Source organism: Solea senegalensis, linkage group LG18 (genome assembly GCF_019176455.1).
Source record: "Solea senegalensis isolate Sse05_10M linkage group LG18, IFAPA_SoseM_1, whole genome shotgun sequence".
Classification (NCBI taxonomy): domain Eukaryota; kingdom Metazoa; phylum Chordata; class Actinopteri; order Pleuronectiformes; family Soleidae; genus Solea; species Solea senegalensis.
Genome location: NC_058041.1, coordinates 17,291,441 through 17,312,263, shown reverse-complemented (window position 1 = coordinate 17,312,263; position 20,823 = coordinate 17,291,441). Strand labels below are relative to the sequence as shown.

The window sequence follows — 20,823 nt, the reverse complement described above, 5'->3', positions numbered from 1 at the left end:
TATATATGTGTATATATATATATATATACATACGTATATATATATGTATAAACTGGTATTTTCTTACTATAATAATAATGTGAATCCACGGTGTATGCAATGCCAACGATACTCATTTACAGTCTCCAGCGAGCTTACAATTACACCATGATATTGCAATGACAGATATTTCAAAATAAAAGTGTCTGTTGATCAATATATAGTTGACATCAACAATGTATTTATGAGGATTACTAAAGAAACACACATGAATAACTCTATGATAACTTTATGTTAAGTGGCAGGCCACATGAAATCAATTGGAGGTCCACATGTGGCCCATGGGCCAGAAGTTTGGGACCTCTTTAAATTTGTATATTTCAATGTCGTACACTCTGAAATGTTATTATATTTGCAGCAATGTGATGAAGTATGGGTCTGATACTGACATCAAGTCACTGACTTGGGAATCGTGAAGAGAAAAACATTCAGTCCTACATATTGAATGTGCACAGACTGTAAAAGTGTAAATAAAAATCAGCCACAGTGTTTTCAGTGAATCATGTTTGAAGTGATTTATTTCTTCTTCTTAATCTCTAAAAACTCTTGAAATGGCGAGCACAACTGTGTTGTAGTTATTCCAGGGTTACGCTGTTTATTTTCATTATAAAAATCACACGCAGAAAACAAATTTCATAGAAATACAAAATTTCTAAAAAAAGATTCAAGTTTTTCGACAGTTCTGGTCCTGGTCCTGGTCTCAGTGAATCCTTCAGTATCTCCTCTGTCTCGGGGAGAAGATGGTGTTCGGGTTGCTGTCTCGTTCCCTCTCCTTCTCTCGCTCCCTCTGGCTGTGAGGAGACAGCGCCTCCTCCACCTTCTTCTCGCTCTTGAAGAGGTCGCGGCCCGTGCGCAGGATGTGCTGCTCGATCTTCCGGTGTCGCTGCATGTCTGACAGAACCTTGTCCAGCCGAGCTTCTCGTTTCACAGAGGAGCGAGCAGAAGATCCTTGGAGAGAGGGAACAACGTTTAAGTCCATACCAAAGAGAGAAAGACACACAGGCGCTGGAGAAAGCCATCCTTTAAAGGGATAGTTTGCATGTTTTTGTGTGGTTGAATGAGATACACTACCGAGGACCAGCATGAGCGGTCAAAAATGAGCGAGTTTGTTCTAGAGTATCACACCTGGTGTTCTGCGTCTGTTGATAAAGGCATTTTTCGGAGTGGCTTGCATCTGCTCCTCGTCAAAGTCAAACTCAGTTGGAGATGGAGGCCTGAAAGAAAATAGAAAATTAGAAAAAAAAAAAGCCTTCAAATCCCAAACCAGCAGAGCTGAAATGAGTGAGTGCAGTGGGGAAACTGACTTGCACTCTCTCTCTTCCCTATCCCTGTCCTTTGCTGCCTCTTCCTCGTCATCTCTGTCGGGTGACTGTGCGTGTTCAGGTGTAGGCGGTCTTCTAGGAAGAGGCTCAAAGTTCAATTCCAGCATCTCTCCTTTAGCAAGAAGTTCGTAAAGTCTTTTGATCTCAGAAGGAGGAGGCATCCAGTTTTTGGGGTCCTCCATTTCCTCGTCACTGTATGCAATCTCCCATTCATCGCCCGCGTCAGCAGCCTGTTTCCCCGCCTCACCCGTCTCACCCAGCTCTGTCTGCGCCTCGTCTTTGTCCGTCTCTCCTTCCACTGTGTCCATGTCTGCATCTGAAAAAGCAATGAAAATGAGCACAAAGCGCACATAAAAGGACAGTTCAGGGTTGTCTGCAGTGTGTTTCTATAAGGTACTGACACGGAACCAGAGACAAAAACACAACATCGTTATAAATATTATAAGACATTGTCAATATAAAACAAATGCGGTGGAAATTCTCAAATGTCTCTCTTGTTTATCGGTTAAAAACAGAAACAACTGTATTTGTGACTTGCATTTATCATATATATCATCAGTAATGTGTTTAAAAATATCTCATTCACTTCATACTCACATGCGATTATATGTCATTTCACCACATTACCTAAAGCATGACCAAATTCAGCTAAATGAATGGTTATGTACAGAGATATTCATTCAATGGGAGTCACTCCCTAGTGTTATGTTATTGAAAAATGATAGGACTTTCAAATGTGGCATTCTCTCTTATCTCTTAGTGGTGTAAAGTGATGTAAAGATACTAGTGTGTTTTTGTTACCTTGTTCGTCCTTGGCTGCAGTATTCTCCTCCTCACCCTGTTCCTGCTCTTCTTCTGTGGCAGCTGTCAGCTCAGTATCCTTCGTCTCTGTGTTGCTCGCCGCCTCCTCCTCCTCGTCTTTGCCAGCTGAAGATTTGTCTGTCACCCCCAGAGCTTCTATGCCCTCTCTGAGTGAAGACTCTGTGGCCTCCGCCTGCATCATGACCCGCTGCTGCTGCTGCTGCTCAACCTCGAACTCACAGGTCTACTGATGAACATATACACACATTACAGTATCAGGCTGGAGAGTCATGGCAGATATTTAACCATTATGTCAAGCAGTTTAAATATTAAATAATACATGTGGGTATGTATTACAGTGGTCTGTAATTCAAGTCTCAATGAAGTCAAAATTAAAATATCAGATCTCCACAACCCGCCTATCGCCCTATGTCAGCATGGTAGAAAATGGATGGATATCCATAACTTATTTCTAAGCAAATTATTATCATGTGTATGAAGTTTGTCATGATTGTAACTCAATTATCCTTGTGGATCATTATAATGATAGAATCAAATCTGCAGTTAAAATATCTATACACGTGAATAGAATGAATGAAACTTGCGTCATTTTCCTGGAGTGTTATATTTAGTGAATTCAATGTATGTCTGAAATGCATAGGAACAATTACAAAGTGAATATCTGAAACGTTTAACTAAAAGGCGTTTATGTAATATATACCCAGATTGATGATTAAACGACTAGACACACATTAACCATGTACCGTAAGAGCAGGTGAGTGAGCCGCTACGTCACATTCTACACCTTTATTCCCTGTAGACTTATCAAGCTTCGGGAGGAAATAAGGTGGAATTGATGGCTCTCAGGCACAAGCTAGCTTTTTCTAATAGCAATTAAAATGAGCTAACAGACAACATAAGCCTTGACTACATATCACCGACCTGTTTTTGTCGTTGACCACAACTGTTGAAGTTAAGTTATTTTTTCCAGGGATTTAGGTCACCGGCACTTTCCATTTCACTTGCTAAGTATAAAAAACAACCAAGTATGGACATAAACATAGCGCCATTTTGGATTCCAACAACTGCGTGACGGTCGGCTTCGGAGCGCTGTGTTTTCCACTGACTAATCATCATGTGGATAGTACATCGACAGTGTGTTGAAGTGGACCTGTAGTCAACGTTGATGTTGTAAAGATCTGCTGTGACGTAACTTCCTGTGCAGCGAGCAAGCGCAAATTGTATTTTGCGTTTCGCTTTACTATCCGCGTAAATGTCAGATCTCAAATGGCGAATGTATATATTTGCATATCACATTGTTGAAAGCTATTTTGACGTACGAATATATTTTTCTATGTCAGGACGCTAAACGTCAAATTGGCGCCAGTGTTGGGGCGACTCCTGATTGGTCGATAGCCACTTCCGGGGACAGCGCTCTTCTTTTGAAAAGTGTTCCGTTGGCTTGGCTTCTTGAGGGGGCGACCGCCATTGTTAAAACACAGCGTCCACAATGTCGCAAAAAGTAGAACTTGGAGAATAAGAAGGGGTTTCGTCCACTAGAAGTCCACAAGTAATACTGGTAAGTAATTACAAAACATTTGGCATGAATTCGGTGACGCAGAAACCGACCTTCGTCGGGCTAATGTTCGTGTGAGACCACCGCTGAGTTTAACGTAACCTGAAGCCGACCAGGTTAGCTTGTTAGCCGATAGAAACAAACAAACGAATAGAAGTAAGCACGGGAAGGTCGCGAATGTGTGATTATGCTAAGTTTGTGAATCTTCAGCCACGAACTTTAATTTTCCAAAGTCATAGTCCAGTGTTTGTCTAGTGTACGTGGCAGCTGACTCTGCTTGTTTCTGTCCAGGCCTTTTGTTTTTGGGCACAAACATGGCTCAGCGTGTGGCGACAGCAGATGGAGGCAACAAGAAGACATCCAGAGTTCGGGTTGCGGTTCGTCTGCGACCCTATATGGGCAAACTTGATGAGAAAAACGAGGGTCTATGTGTGAGAGGTTTGGACTCGCAAAACCTGGAGATAATCAACTGGAGGAATGCTACAGAAACAGTGAAATATCAGTACGTTTCCTCCACATATCAATTCATAATGTCTAAATGAAATCGTGTCAATATTATTGTTCAACATCGTCACGGTGCTGTGGTTTTTTTCAGTTTTGACGTATTTCATGGAGAACAAACAACGCAACAAGAGGTTTTCCTCTCATCGGTGAAGCCCGTTCTGCCTCACATATTGAATGGTCAAAATGCCAGTGTTTTTGCCTATGGGCCAACAGGAGCAGGTATGTTTAAGCTCTTGAAAAGCCATTTTATGATCTGCTTTTAAAGTGTTTTTCCTAAACTGATCTACCTCTCAAAGTGCTCTACAATCGTCCATTCATGTGTCATACCAATGTTTAGTGCACTCACACAAATCATTTGCACTAGTTTAGATGCTGCTACAACAGCCAGCAAAAGTAATTTGTACATGGGAGTTTTTGCCACATTTGATCAATTAACTTCCAGCAATCTTTCTGCTTTACAACTCGCAACTAAACTAAATCTTGGACAGGAGAGACTTCAACCACTCACATCGTAGGTCAAGCAACAGTGTTACTTTGACCAATTTCAGGGTGATTGAGGGAGTGTCTGCTCCTGTTAGCTGATCTGCTACACCTGCTCTACATACCGGTCCTTTTCAGTGCTACAAATATGACCTACACTGCAGTTAAACCTATAAAAGGCTAACATTGGTGAAACGGATGGTTTCAGAGATGGAGTGATCGCCTTTAGTTATCCATTTTGATAACTGTTATCTGATGAGAGCAGCTTGGGCCAGAGAGCTGCTATCCCGTGACATTGGTGTTCTTTAAAAGCCTTTGGATAAAGCTCTAAGAATCTTGAATCATGTAGACCACCATCTGACACAGACGGTCACCCATTGCATTTTTTCACATTTTGCCTTTGTTCGATTGTATAATCCAGTCACGAGTGCACATTAAACATTTCTCTCAATACTTTGTCTAAAACTCAAAATAAAAATGTTTTGTATAGCGTTGTCAATAATGTCACAAAGACCATCAAAAACATTTCAGTCTTATTATTAAAAACTAACTAAATTTAAAAAAATAAGATTTTTGCTGTTTTAAAGTTGTAAGTGTTTTGTTTTTTTTAAATGGGAAACTTTTGTTAAACAGGAGAACATTTCATACATGTGACATAAAACATTCAACGTGATCATGAGGTTAATTTCTGTCCTTGCCAACAGGTAAGACGCACACCATGTTGGGCAGTTCAGAGCAGCCAGGTGTGATCCCCCGAGCAGTTCGGGAAGTCTTCAAACTGGTCAAAGCGAAGGATGAGGGTGAAGGATGGGAATACAGCATTGGCATGTCTTATCTGGAAATTTACAATGAGAAGGTTAGTTTTGTTGATCTTTGATGGTTCTCCAGCCATTTGACTTCTGCAAATTATAGTCATTGCTGTTTTTACTGCACGTGAAAAACGTTACGCCCCCTGCAGCCAGTCATCGCGTCCATCTGCCCTTCTCTCAGGTACTTGATCTTCTGTCGCCAGGCTCTCAGGATCTGCCAATCAGAGAGGACAAGGACAAGAACATCCTCATACCGGGCCTCACTCACACAACAATCTCCTCCTTCTCAGATTTTGACAAACACTTTATTCCCGCCAGCCTCAATCGAACAACAGCTTCAACCAAACTAAATCAGCGTTCCAGTCGCAGCCATGCTATTCTCCTCATCAAGGTTTGATTCTTCATTATCCCTGTAAATCAAATTTCAGGCAGTGTTCTCTTGTCTGGGTGGATTTGTGCATGAGAAAGCATCTTAAACAGGTCGGGCCTCTGAGCAGTAGGCCAGGATTTGGTAGCTGGTGCTGATATCAAATCTCTGTTGCAACACTCCCACTAGCAACTTCTGGGCTTCCTGGGACTTTTCTGATAGAGACACAATCTGTCATTTTACCAACTTTGTCCTGTTTCCATATGCTTTGTTACTTCCTGTGTTTTAAGCACTGAATATGCACGGTGTCGTGTTTATTCCAGACTCAGACTGGCTTATCTTTCTCTTTGCCCTTTCTGGAATCTAAATCTTATCTGTGATATAGGTTGTACGAACTCAGCGAGCCTTATCCCACAGACAACAGACGGGCAAACTGTACTTGGTTGACCTGGCTGGGTCCGAGGACAACCGCCGCACGGGCAACCAGGGCATCCGCCTGAAGGAAAGCGGTGCCATCAACCTTTCACTGTTCACACTCAGCAAAGTGGTGGATTCTCTGAACTCCGCCACTGCCGTCCGTGTTCCGTACAGAGACAGTAAACTGACGCGGCTATTGCAGGACTCGCTGGGTGGCTCCGCACACTCCGTCATGATCACCAACATCGCACCAGAGTACAAATATTACTTTGACACTTTCACTGCCCTCAACTTTGCAGCAAAGTCCAAGCTCATTGTGAACAAACCTTTCACCAGAGAAACTGTTGCTGTGCCCGTGCTGCCAGGTGAGTGAGGAAACTGGTCTGTAACGGTGTGTCACTGCTGTTCTGTCTGTTCTTTACACCACAGTCATTCACATACATAGTCACTGTGCTGTCCAACATCTAAATGTTAAATACTAGAGCTGCAACTAACGATTATTTTCATAGTCGATTAATCGATGAATTGCCTGGTGTTCAGAATATCAGAAAACCTTAAATGTTCATCGGTGTTCGTCAAACCTGGAAATGATGATGTTCTCAAATGTCTTGTTTTGTCCAAAAGGATTCACTTTTAATGATTTCTTTGTTAGACAAAAAAATATTCAAGTTCCAGAAGCTTAAATAATCAGAAATCTTGTTTTAATCTTGAATAAATCATCATGGCGATTATTCGATTATCTAAGTAGTTGCCGATTAATTTAGTAACTGATTAATAATGGATTCAGTTCTATTGAATACCGATTCATATCTTTGAGTTCTCATTGTTACTTTAATCGTGAGATGATGTGTATTGTAGGTGATGTTGTAATGGCATCTTAAGTAGTCATGCTGCATATTTAACTCTAAATATTGTCCTGAGTCTTGATTGACTTAAAAAAAATGGATCAGAAAAATAACAACTGACCCTGGCATGTACAGTTTTTCCTCAGTTTAATTACTGATGACAGTGATACGACTCGGGAAGGTATAACATTTATTGACGGTAGCTTTAATTTAATCCAAAATCCAGCAGTGCGTCCCACCAGGAGATGAAGATTGAATAATCCAGCAGCTGCCTCACAGCAAGATTAATTTCAATCTGACCTCTTACACTTTGCTCTATGTTCCTATGGCAGTTGCATTTGGCTGTTTTTAACTTGGCATTAAGTCACTGCACTGCAGTAAAGCCGTGACTTTGTAGTACCATCATCTAAATTGCTCTACACTCTAGAGAATCTCACAAACACAGTTGCCTGACTGCACTGAATAATAATAATAAACTATTCATTTCCTTCTTCCTCCAGTGAAGCGGGCCAGAGACGATCATGAGGCCGGCGGGTCCGACAGTGAGCCACACAAGAAGAAGCAAAAGGAGAAGGGAAGAGAGATGAATGATTCCTCACACCCTGCACATTTGAACAGGTTAAAGACCTCAAAGAATCAGATGTAGGAGCTGATGATGCATTGCCCACATTTACAGTGTTAATTTCCTCCGTGTGTCCATATAACAGCAGTTTGAACAAGTGTCACTTGTCTCTCCTGGAGTCTACAGAGCAGGGCTCTCAAACTCTGATGACCTGGGGGGCCATTGAGCATCTAGTCTGCTCGGGGGGGGTCGGTCTTTATTGAAAAAAGTCAGACATTCTGGGGAAAAGACAACTGTTCTGTAGGGGTGGGCAATGTAAGATTGAAATGATATCACTATATTCCATCGTGATTATCAAAATAACGGCATTCATATTTCACAGAATGTCCACATAAAAGTTTTGATTTGATATGGAACGATATTAAATTGACGACACGAACACTGATGGGGTAAAATAAATCTATGAATATTAAAAACGGGCAGAACAGCTGAGCTGAGCATGTACGGTTTCTTGCCGAATTACCAGTTGTGCAAGAGAGTGAAAACTCCTCAGCAGGTACCTTCAGCCCAGTTGCTCCTGTGATTTCTGATTGCACCTCTGTCTTTCTGTTTCCTCCAGTCTGTCGGAACCGTCAGTGATGGACAGACTAATAGCTCTGGAGAAGCTAATGATGAGCTGCCAAGATAAAGACAGAAGCAGCATGTTAAAGGATGTGGCTCAGTCTCGTAAGGAGATCCAGGTGAAAACGCATACCCTCCTTTATAAACCCAGTGTCTCCACTCAATGTGTTTAATACAGCAGGTTCTTCAGCTCTTTCTGTTTTTGTGAGAATGTGTTGCTGTTATTCACCAAATGCTGACTGATCACTCACTGATGTAGTGTTTGCTCAATGACACTAGTCTCAGACCTGTTATTTACGTCTGTCCTGAGGGCTGCATCCCTCAAGCGCGCACACACACATGGAGCTGCATCCCAAAAGACTGTGAACTGAGGGGAAAGACTGATCATTCATAATGAAGTCCTTTGATTATTTACTTGTTTTTGCATAAATGGCAGGGAAGTAAGAAGGCCTATTTCTGAGTAAAGCCGTTAAAGAAACCTCTAATAGCAGGGGTTTAATACAGAATTAACAAAGAGAATGATGCTTGGCTTTATACCTGCACTTTCTTCTATTTAAGCTTCATTAAGAAAGTCGGAAAATATGTAGCAAATAGTGGCTAAGACAGAGCTGTGCTGACGTGTGTGTGTGTGTGTGTGTGTACACACACACACACACACACATACATACATACATACATACATACATACATACATACATACATACATACACACGTGTGTGTGTGTGTGTGTATAAATAAATATAATGACAAGAGAGACACTGCAATGATGAGCAGTTCTGCTGATTAACCATGCCTGACGAGTGGTGTGTGTGTGAGACCATGTCTCCTGTGACCACTTTGTGATCAGATCTCTTTTCCCTGTGCTATACTTTAATACATGCATGCCTACAATTAATCTGCACGGATGTCATGTCTATTTTTAACCTGTCTTACTGTACAGATGTGTCTGTGTTTTGTGTTGAAAAAGAAATTATGTTGATCCGTGTTCACTTTTATGGTGGTGGTTACAAATAAATCAACGTATGGAAGTGTAACGGCAGCAACAGACAGAGGCCCGAAGACAACATCACTGACGGCTGCTTCTAAATACTCTTGTGTTTGCAGGAGCTCAAAGAGAAGCAGAGGGAGTTTGAGAACAAAGCTCTTCTACTGAGTCGCCTGGCCGGAGAAAAGTTGAGCACAAAACAAGAGCCTGACTTCAAAAACAACACGGCGCCTCTGCAAAGAAAACAGTCAATCGCCTCGAAACCCAACAAACAGCGGGCGGTGGTTCAGCCTCTTCAAGGTCAGTTAGAAAAATAGCCCAGATAGAACTCAGAATTCATCAGTTCACATACAAATATTCAGGAAACCTGAATATTCAGAGATGACTCAGCACTTATGTACTGTAATATAAGATGCGATGAGAGGAAAAATACTTTGCTAGTTTCTGTAATGTTGAGTCACATGAGGTAAGTGCTCAGTTTTCAGTATACGAGCCAGAACCGTATCAAATAAGTATACATTATTTTTACTGACCTCAGCAGATAGCAGTGTGGCAGGATCATTTTTCTGTTTATTTGTTTGCTAAAACTAAATCTACAAGAATGTATGCGCTATTTGTTATTAATTAATAACTGGTGATGTATTTCCTTCCCCATCAGTGTCCCAGCTTCAGCCTCTTCAGCAGCTTGCTGTGGTCAAGAAACAGTCTGTCTGTGTCAAGAAGAAGAAGCTTTCAGGTCATGTTGAGGTCAGTATCTGAGACGTGAGCACCAGCACATTATCTTCAATCGGTGTTTGATGCCAATGCAGACCGATTTTCATGCATGTGGTTTTAATGAAATGTTGTGTCAATAGTTTTCTTTCTAAATGACTGCTTTTGTTTTGTCTCTCAGCTTCCAGATGGTAAGGAGAATATCATGGAGAGCAGCTGGGAGTCTCAGCTGGACACGTCTGTGCTGGAACAGTCCAGAAAAAAGATCCTGCAGCTCCTCAACAGCGGCTCCCTCAAAGAGCTGAAAAGTCTGCAGCAGATCGGTGACAAGAAGGCAAAGCTCATCCTGGGCTGGAGGGAGATCCACGGTGACTTCACACAGGTGTGCATCCCGTTTATGACTCGGCTCACTCGATAACACCTCGTCTCTTAGTCATGCTTCTGACTTTGAGCTTTGTTGTTTTGCAGTTGGAAGATCTGGGAAAAGTAGAGGGTATGACAGAGAAGCGGTTTTCCTCCTTTATGAAGGTAAGTGGAGCCCTAAATGTTTGTTGTTTGCATGGTGTCAGCCTGACTCTGATGCACAAGTGTCACAAGATCTGTTGGATTGTCTGCCTCGATCTGCAGTTCAAATGCCCAACGTTTCATCTACTGCCATCATCACTTACAAAAATCCTTTGATTTATGACTTAATGGCTGGAAATGTTACTAAACATTAACGTAACCTGGTCTGTAGCAGTTTTGTTAACATGACTCAGAAAAACACAAATGATTGTTAGTCCAACTAAAGCCTGGCCTAAAATACATGGAAACATAATCACAAATCAGTGTTCTGAACTTGGTTCCCAACTTTCCACCCTGACTCATTCACAGTAGAATACGACGATAAAGACAAAAACATGGTGAGATTTAGGTCGGTACATTTGTTGTACTGACGACACCATTTTATTCTCCGTCTGCTTCAGGAATTGAACATTTTTTAAGTGAATGGACGGTAGGAAGCTTGAATGGAACTTTTAACAAACTGAAAGCAGAGTGGAGGCGGATAAACGTCTTTCAGTGACTTGATTCCCCACTTGTGTTTGTATACGAGGACGAGAGCAGTAGTCCAATTCTACGACACCTCACCATCGGTCACTTCATTCAAACGTCCTACAGTATCCACGAAGTTTGAGTCACCACAGTTTCACGTGGCACAGAAACCACAGATGTAACAAACCAGTGTTTGCAGGGTTCCCACGGGTCCTTGAAATCCTTGATAGTTTGAATTTGCTTAAAAAAACCGAGGCCCTTGAAAACTTGTTTTTTAAAAAAAAAAAAAAAATGTAATCACTCTAAATGGACATGGGTCATTGTGCAAGAAAGAAGTGAAGTTGTGTTGTAGACACTGTCGACGTGAGATTCCATGCAGAATAATGAGTAACGTTAAGAAAGACTGACTTTAATCCCAAAGACAGTCAACTGTTCAGATGGTTAAGGTGGTTCTTACCAGTCGCCCTCCATCTTAAGCTGTGTCGGCACACTCGGACCTTGAATTTGAGGAAATTGGTCCCGAAAATGCCTTGAAAATCTTTGAATTTAATGTCAACCAAGGTGTGGGAACACTGTTTATTGGCTGCTTCTGTTATTATGCTTGTGCTTAAGGTATTTTCCTCTTTTCTTTTCAGGCAAACATCCTGAGTGCGATGGGAAAATGATATTTTTTTAATGCTTTTTTTTATTTTATGACTTAAATGTAACTTGTATATAATGTTTTATCTCTGAAGCTTATATCATGTCTTTAATTCTGAGTGTTTTTTTTATCTGTGTGTACTACTGTGTTCCAGTGGATGCGCTCCATTGCTTTTAATAAACGTCACACTTGTCACAGAATGTGTGTATTTACTTTTCTATTGTTGATTGTGTGTCCAGCACTACTGTGTTTGTTTGAGAGCGAGCACTCTGTCCTCGTTTAGTCTGCAAAGATTCAAAAGTGATGCTTTGAGTGTGTAAACGGCGTGGAATTGTTCAACCTTTACTTTATACAGCATTTAAAACAAGGACTCCATTTCTATCGGCCGTCTTATTCCAGATCATTATGGGATGTCTGCATGTGTTTTAATTACAACTTGATGTGTTCAGTTATACTTTGGTTGTGATCATGAAGAAATAAGATGGATATTTTATGGACGATTCATTGAATAAATGAAAAAAAACAAACGGATGATTCATTAATAGTGGTAGTGATAGTATTAGTACTAGTAGTAGTAGAGTGTAGTAACTAACTAATCAAACTAATGAAGATGATAGTAAATGTGCGTGTTAAAGACACAAAGATAACTCTACAGCTTTGTTGTGTTAAAAATGATGAATCATGTATTTAATCTCCATGTTTTCAGTTTAGATTTTATTCCCCAGAACAAACCGCGCGCGCGCGCACACTCACCCCTCCTCACCGTCTTTACAACACGTCGCCTGGTTCACTTCGCGCGCACACACACGCGCGCGCGCCCTCCTCCTCCTCCTCCTCTGCTGACTGCGCCTCCATCTCTGTCTCTCGCGCTCATATAAACAAAGGTGGTGTGTGTGATCCGTGGACTCGCGACACGTCTGCACGTCCACCGCGTGTGTTGGAAATGACGAGGATGAAGATGAAGATGAATAACGGAGTGATCTGCTGTTTTTAAATCCAGCGTGAAACAAACGTCCGCGCGATTTCACAGGCTCACGCGCCGAGGCTGGAGTAAAAACACCAGAAGAACAGGAAACGGTCAGTCTCTTTTATTATTAATGTTAAATGAATGCACAGCCATTGATTTACATGGATAAGTCCTATATTTGCATTAGCGCGCGCGCGCGCGCGCGTGTGTGTGTGTGTGTGTTATCACTGCAGCGGAGTGAGCTGCTCACACCCTCTGAATTCAAATCAGCAGCAGGAGGAGAATCACTGAGCAGCTCCTCTCTCCTCCTCCTCCTCCTCCATCACTGTATCACTGTCACTGTGTTTGTCCTCTGTGCCATCATTTTTACTGCCCTGTGTGTGTGTGTGTGTGTGTCTTTTGTTCTGTGGCCAACAACACAGTCAGCCTCCATATACTGTACCACTGAGCTTCTGTATACACATGATGGAATAATGCTATACACACACACACACACACACACACACACAGAGAGAGCATGGTGTCTTTGTGCTGCTCAGCTCTTTATGACCTGAGATTCACAGAGAAGCGGAATTTACACAATTAACATCAGCTAAGTGTGCACTACTATTATTATTGTTGTTGTTAGTATCACAATTAGGATTATTATAATAATCATAATCTAACAGTTATGAGTATTATCGTTTTATCTGTTGATGGTTGTTTGTTTTTTTTTTTGCGATGAAAAAATGTCAGCAAATGTTGACGAGTGTTTGTCAAAACCTGGAAACGTTCTCAAATGTTTAGTTTTGTCCACAACATGATTCCGTTCGAATGGTTTCTTTGTAATCTGGAGCAAAGTCAAAGTAGTTGATTTAGTCACGGATAAATAATCAATTCATCATGAGTGTTTATGCCGGAGAGGTCGTTGAGGGGGTGACCTTCGTTTACATACAAGTGGAACAACAACAACAACAACAACAACAACTGCTGAAAAGTGAAAATAAGGTCATGCAGAAGAATTGCAGTAAATGTTATTATAAATTGTGTTGTTCCAGTAATAGAACATGTCATGTTGGATTGTAAATAATAACACAACGTTGTAGATGAGGTCACATTGTCACACTCGTGAGCTCACAAGTGTGTATTAACAATGGCCGCGTTCCATTTAGCTTTCTCACTTTCAGTGTGTGTGTGTGTGTGTGTGTGTGTGTGTGTGTGTGTTGCTGGGTCACTCCGTCCCAAGCAACACTTGTGCTTTTCCTGCTAAAACATGTCAAAATGGCCGCTGTGAGAGAGGCCCTCTTGTACCCACACCTACAGTCTGAAGTGAGCCTCCTCGTCCCAGACTTCACGAAGTGATCATCGAGTTCTGTCTGAATGATGACGGACGTTCTGAAATGTGTTGGTCTTTGTCTTTGTCTTTGTTTCACGGAGCAAAAGAAACCGGCAAATACTCACGCGGACGAAACTGAAAAAACACGGACGATTAATGAAGGAAGCTGCTGCTGTTCAGAAGCAGCCTGAAACACTCAGGAAAACATACTGACTTACCTCAGAACATCCTGTTTAAGTCTATGATCTTCATAATATCTTAGTAACTCAGTGTTTACAACAGGAAACTGACCTTTGTCAAGGGATTTTACACCAAAATGAGTGAGTATACATGTATTTAAGCTCTAGTAATAAGCTCTAGTAATAATATATAAATCAAATCAGTCTTTGTGTACGGCTGGGCCACATGGCTTATTAATAATATTTGTATAATTGTGAATGTGTGTATCCTGATATACGAGAGATATGTGTGGATATAAAGAGTGACGATACACTGTAAACAATTACCTTTCCTTTCACATAATACCTGTTTTATTTCTTTGGCTTTTTCATGTTAAATGAAGGATATTGACTGTAAATATGGTCAAATTCTGAACATTGAAGTCGTTTTATTAAGAGACTTTTTTCAAATATGATTTTTTTTATTCTGTATATCCTTTAAATAAATGAATATCAGTCAATAACAGACACGATATCCAAAATCTGACGTAGATATAATCTCTATTAACCTCTGACCCCTTCTTCAATGTAGAGTTTTTAACACTCTACTTGATCTTTATTCCCAGGCGTCACAAACACTCAGCAGACTCAGGACTGATCAGTGTGCTCAGCATGGCCGCCAACATGACGCCAGCTCCAGCCGTCTGGCCCGGTGACGACCCGGACGCCTCGCCGTCAAACCACGTCTCCGTCCCTGTGCCGTGCCCGGCGGGCGTGGGTGACCCTCACATCCACAGCAGCAGCAGCGGCGGCGGCGGCAGTCCGGCCAGCGCGCGGCGGCCCCGCAGCAAATCCAAAGGAGAGCTGGTCATAGTCATCAACGAGAAGCTGAAGAACAGTAAGTGTTACTGCAGCATGTGGCTCGTGTATCTGCTCGCTCAGCTCCGCCCGAGGGAAAGTCACCTCCCACCTCCAGGCGCAGCGCGTGCACGCGCGCTTGGTTCCCCCACGTTTCAAACACCTGCTTGTCCTTTTCGTCCTTCATGTGTAGGTAATGGGATGCACCCGGCGTCCGCAGAGAGCACCTCTCCAGTCATCTCGTCTCCCCCCAGAAGACAACACTCCATCTCTTACCCTCACCATGGCAAGACCAGGAAGGGCAGCAGGGCCGGATCCATCGGGTACACCGCCTTCTCGCCCAGGCCGTCCATTTCTCGCCACTCCAGCATCGCCACCAACCCCCCCCTGGACCGCACCAAGGTGAAGGACTACCTCCTCCTGTCCGTGCTGGCCTGCTTCTGCCCCGTGTGGCCCATAAACATCGTGGGATTTGTTTACTCCATCATGGTAAGAACACACTCTGCTTTGTTCTGTACTTTAAAGACCGTCATGCTTTTTCACCCCGTCTTTATTTATCTGATGTTTGTTCATGTATCCGTGTTAAAATGTCCATTTCTATAACACACAACACAAATGTCCATACTTTACAGAGACATTACGTTGAAAAACACTGGAGTTAATTCCACAGTGATGCTAAAAGAGTCATAACATACATAAATCCTAAGTAGAAGCTAACGCGTCGCCCCCTGGTGGCTCACTGCTGCTTCTCTCCTATGTTTCTACACAATCTATGTGACTGAAGTGATTCTGTGTGAAGGCGAATGCATTGGTAATAAACACGCGGCTCCGTCTTCTCCCGCAGTCCAAGAACAGTCTGGAGCAGGGAAACCTGGATGGAGCCGTGCGCCTGGGTCGCGTGGCCAAAATGCTCTCCGTGGTGTCACTAGTTGGAGGGACGGTCATTATCATCGCCTGCATTGTCAACCTGGCGAGTGAGTGTCCCAAATCTGACCTTTAAACGTTCCCCCTTTCCTTCTGCCCTCTGAATCCCCTGAATTTGCCCCCCTGTCCTCGGGTGGCTCTTCTCCTCCTTTTATACCCTCACAGTGTAACAGACGCTCTGACTGTATCCACTGACACTCACGACATTTATCTTTGCACAATATTGCACTAGTTTCAAAGTCTGCATGACTTTAGCCCACTTTAGTGGTTCCCAAAGACTGGCTCAGGACCCACAGATGGGCTGGAGGTGATACTTATTGGGTCCTCAAACTCATTTTCCCAACCTTTTTATTGCATCAGAATGTGTTCTGGTGTTGGAGATGTGGCTGTATGTCATTGCTATATTGCTAATGATAGTCAGCCAACCTTAGTTTGGGAAACCCTGCTGTAGGAACTCTGCACAAAGACCCAAATAATCTACACTTGATATTAAATATATATTCACTCATGGCCTCCAGCTGTAACTGGCTGCATGCAGTAGACTGCTGTGTGTGTGTGTGTGTGTGTGTGTGTGTGTGTGTGTGTGTGTTAGCTGATGTATAGTCTGTGTGTTGTCTGCTTGTACAAAAGTGTTGTTGTCACTGTACCACATGTATACATGTGTCTGATGTATGTTAGTAAGTCAATGGCTAATAAAGGGATTCAAAGTGCATTTGTTATTTTATATTTAGGTTTTTTTTTAAATCAGCCCTGTCTGTCTGCAGCCACGCGTCTGACGGGAAAGGGGAGTTTGAAAAGTACTCACTCTCTCACACCAAAGTCCGTGGGAATCTAACGTGCAGGAACACAGGCGCTGTGGTCTCGTGCGGCCTGACGCCTAGATCCAAACGTTTTGGACTCACTGGTGGAGGCAGCAGAGTCGACGTAGAATTCTCTCTGTGGACTTTGGTGTGGGAGAGCGAGCGGACGGTACCCCGTGGTTCCTTGTGCTCCGATCTTGTGCAGTCAGCGCTGACGATGACTCAGCTGAACCATCAGATACTACAGATGACTTACTTGTGTTTTTTCAGTTTGTTTTCTGCTGGGTCTCGTTAAGCTAACACATGTCCTAATTAACTTTAGTGCCACACACACACACACACACACACACACACACACTTGAGTGTCAGGGCTCTGGGACCCAATAAAGCTTGTTTTGTCATCATGTGAATGTCCTCTGTGGTCAGTGAACGTGTATACGTCCATATTGGGTTGCAGAATATACAGCTCCTCCACTAATACACTTCCTTTTCTTTTTTTAGTAAATGTGAAAACCTGAGTTTCATCCCAGGGTGAAACTGGATAAGACAACAGACCGTCTGGCCTGCACCTGCACCACCATCTTTACCACCTTTAGTCATTACCTGGATGTGTGACAACATGTGCACCCGATACACAGTGCTGTCTTATATTTCTGTAATCTATACAAGTCCTTTTTTTGCTCATAGAAGACAATGACACGCAAATGCTGCTGTTGTGATTCAGGGTTGGGGGTGGGGTTGGGGGGGGTGGGTTTGTCCTGCTGATGCTAGATGGAGGAGGAGCATCCTCATATTCTATACCGCTCAACGGTGACGCAAACGTGGTGGACAGGAAGCAGATGGACGTGGCTGCAGAACATGGACCGAACCAAAAAAAAAAAATGTGCGCCACCTTTCCACCGGCTGCGCCACTGCGAGGACGGGACGCGTCAGTCGCGCGGATGCACGCGCTCTCGTGACCGCCCGCTGTACAACATGTGCCGCGCGGCCGGAAAAGAGGCCGAGCAAGGGCGAGCTGCGGCCGCTGACGTGGAGACGATGACGAAGTCTCTGTCATCGCTGCGAGGGAAACATGTGCCAATCACTCACACACACACACACACACACACACTCAAGTGTAAGTGTCCCCCCCTCAGTATACCACTGAGTCACTGTAGCAACATACTCACATATTGATTTGTTTTTCGCTCCTTTTGATAACGTTTTGTAAAGAACTGATTTCTAATGTGAGGCTGCAGATGTCACATGTCTCCAGTGACCAGACCAATGGCACCGGTGCCTCGTCAGTTACCCTCTCCTGTGGTTGTATGAGGTGCGGACACAGAGTCAGCGGTGTGCACTGGGGAAGCACTTGAAACGCCGTCTCTCCCTCCACCAAACTCCATAAAGAAACATCCCAAGTGTGTTATTCTGTGACACAGTCTTATCACTCCTGTTCACCCACAAAGCTGAAAACATTGATTTCCTGTCTGGACTTGTGAGGGCTGTGTGGGAGAGGAAGCGTCTAATGATGATGATGTCGTAGATTCAGCAGGATCGCTCATGTGCCTGTTGGCGGCCATGTTTTCAGGCTGCTTCTGTGTCAGTGCCTCACACAACCACACAAACCTGAGCCATCTCTTTAAAGTAAGTCCATTTTGTTTGTCAAACATAGTAGCAGTGTAATAGCAGTCGAGTTGTTATTCCTATTATCTTTATTGTAATATCTGCTGTGTATTCTTTCCTAACCTGTGATCGTTGATCTCAAACACTAACCGATAACGTTTCCTGGATTTACAATCATGTACAGAAACACTGTGATGACTAATGTGCCCTGTCCCCTTCTGGTCTAGTGCTAAATATGTAGACTTCAGCGTAAGAAACAGTTGATATTGTATTCTGCAGATATACAGTTAGCAACATGAATGACTTATAATCTAACGTCGGCACAGAGACTGTGTTGCCACGGGGCGTCTACAATCTTTCTGATTATTGGCATGTTGTGGATATCTTTTGTTTTTATTATTATTATTATTAATAATATAGGATGATAGAAGCTGAAAAAAAGTTGGAATATTACACGTTCATAATAAAGACACAATGCATGGATTATTGTAGCGTGTTGTTGTTGTTGTTGTGTCATAAATGAGTGATATCCAGAGAGAGAGGAAAGCTGGAAGTGCATCAACTGTAAAGCTGCAACAACACCTGCTGCTGACGGCCGGAGACGTCACGTCAGACGCTCTCTGAGCTGCTCCTCTAAAGCATTCTTTAGTTTCTTTGCTCCATATAACAAAGAAACAGACATTTTCTTGACCAAACAAGTGCTTGATTTATGAAAATAACTCTTTATTGCAGCATTTATATAGCAAAATAGAAATAAACTTATATGTTTTACACACTGTACATTTAAAGCTATAACAGCAGATTGAAAGGAGCTGGGTTTGTACACTGTTCCGTTTAAAGTGGCAGCACGAGCACGTGTCTTTAGTGGTTACTGTGGCCCGTAAGTACTCATCCTCAGAGCTGGTGTTGTTTGTGTAGATATCAGAGGAACCATATTCTCTGCATGCAAATAAATCAATCTCTGGACTTCCTTGCTCTCACTGAGACTTGGATTACACCGTCCACCACATCCACCCCTGCGGCTCTCCACTGCCCTCGACCCGTCTGAGGTTCTGTTGAATGTAGCATGTGACGTGAGAGCTGAACACTGCTGTACCGTGAAACACCCAAAGAGTCGTGTGAAGCAATATCATGTGACAATAGTTTGCATGTGGAGGACATTTGCACAACAGCTTTAAAAGACAAACAATGCAATGAAGGCAACATTCAGCAGATTAACCTGTAATGAAAATAATCCTTATTATTGTACTCTGCCCTGTTTGAACACAAAATAAACATGTACATACAATACACACAATATTCTAGTCTCACTATAGCAGACAGACTCACTATATCAGACAGACTCACTATATCAGACAGACTCACTATAGCAGACAGACTCACTATAGCAGACAGACTCACTGTAGCAGACAGACACACTATAGCAGACAGACTCACTATATCAGACAGACTCACTATATCAGAAAGACTCACTATATCAGACAGACTCACTATATCAGACATAGACTCACTATAGCAGACAGACTCACTATAACAGACAGACTCACTATAGCAGACAGACTCATTATAGCAGACAGACTCACTATAGCAGACAGACTCACTATAGCAGAGAGACTCACTATATCAGACAGACTCACTATAGCAGAAAGACTCACTATAGCAGACAGACTCACTATATCAGACATAGACTCACTATAGCAGACAGACTCACTATAGCAGAAAGACTCACTATAGCAGACAGAGACTCACTATAGCAGACAGACTCATTATATCAGACATAGACTCACTATAGCAGACAGAGACTCACTCACTCACTATAGCAGACAGACTCACTATAGCAGAAAGACTCACTATAGCAGACAGAGACTCACTATAGCAGACAGACTCACTATAGCAGAAAGACTCACTATAAAGAGATCATAGCAGACTCACTATAGCAGAAAGACTCACTATAGCAGACAGACTCACTATAGCAGACAGACTCGCAGACAGACTCACTATATCAGACAGACTCACTATAGCAGACAGACTCACTATATCAGACAGACTCACTATATCAGAGACAGACTCACTATAGCAGACAGACTCACCAGACAGACACACTATAGCAGACAGACTCACTATATCAGACAGACTCACTATATCAGAAAGACTCACTATATCAGACAGACTCACTATATCAGACAGACTCACTATATCAGACAGACTATAGCAGACAGACTCACTATAGCAGACAGACTCACTGAGACAGACACACTATAGCAGACAGACTCACTATATCAGACAGACTCAGGCTCACTATATCAGACAGACTCACTATATCAGACAGACTCACTATAGCAGAACAGACTCACTATAACAGACAGACTCACTATAGAACAGACTCACTCACTATCAGACTCAGAGACACTCACTATAGCAGACAGACTCACTATAGCAGACTCAGCAGACTCACTATAGCAGACTCACAGACAGGCAGACAGGC

At 42.7% G+C, this 20,823-nt stretch overlaps 3 protein-coding genes across 6 annotated transcripts; 2 read left to right on the top strand and 1 right to left on the bottom strand.

Annotated features, from left to right (window-relative positions):
* Positions 1-608: 608 nt before the first annotated feature.
* On the bottom strand, positions 609-3,278 carry pagr1 (PAXIP1 associated glutamate-rich protein 1). 2 transcript variants are annotated; one of them, XM_044014198.1, is made up of 5 exons: positions 3,105-3,278; positions 2,163-2,409; positions 1,344-1,677; positions 1,165-1,253; positions 609-987 (listed from the first exon to the last, which is right to left on the bottom strand). In XM_044014198.1, the coding sequence occupies exons 2-5, from the start codon at positions 2,362-2,364 to the stop codon at positions 752-754; spliced, it is 861 nt and encodes a 286-aa protein (XP_043870133.1). In that variant the 5' UTR covers positions 2,365-2,409; positions 3,105-3,278; the 3' UTR covers positions 609-751. The 2 variants fall into 2 exon arrangements, with proteins under 2 accessions (XP_043870133.1, XP_043870134.1); XM_044014199.1 differs by having other exon boundaries at positions 2,163-2,406.
* A 285-nt stretch (positions 3,279-3,563) lies between these two features.
* kif22 (kinesin family member 22) lies at positions 3,564-11,911 on the top strand. Its single transcript, XM_044014197.1, has 13 exons — positions 3,564-3,741; positions 4,030-4,240; positions 4,334-4,461; positions 5,427-5,578; positions 5,713-5,922; positions 6,284-6,680; positions 7,661-7,778; positions 8,342-8,462; positions 9,448-9,628; positions 9,987-10,075; positions 10,221-10,421; positions 10,508-10,567; positions 11,707-11,911. Exons 2-13 carry the CDS (start codon positions 4,053-4,055, stop codon positions 11,734-11,736), a joined length of 1,875 nt encoding a protein of 624 aa, XP_043870132.1. The 5' UTR covers positions 3,564-3,741; positions 4,030-4,052; the 3' UTR covers positions 11,737-11,911.
* A 617-nt stretch (positions 11,912-12,528) lies between these two features.
* On the top strand, positions 12,529-17,464 carry prrt2 (proline-rich transmembrane protein 2). Of its 3 annotated transcripts, none has more exons than XM_044014639.1 (5): positions 12,529-12,788; positions 14,778-15,049; positions 15,203-15,498; positions 15,854-15,983; positions 17,235-17,464. In XM_044014639.1, exons 2-5 carry the CDS (start codon positions 14,824-14,826, stop codon positions 17,249-17,251), a joined length of 669 nt encoding a protein of 222 aa, XP_043870574.1. In that variant the 5' UTR covers positions 12,529-12,788; positions 14,778-14,823; the 3' UTR covers positions 17,252-17,464. The 3 variants fall into 3 exon arrangements, with proteins under 3 accessions (XP_043870574.1, XP_043870572.1, XP_043870573.1); XM_044014637.1 differs by having other exon boundaries at positions 15,197-15,498; XM_044014638.1 differs by lacking the exon at positions 12,529-12,788 and adding an exon at positions 13,036-14,313 and having other exon boundaries at positions 15,197-15,498.
* Positions 17,465-20,823: the final 3,359 nt, after the last annotated feature.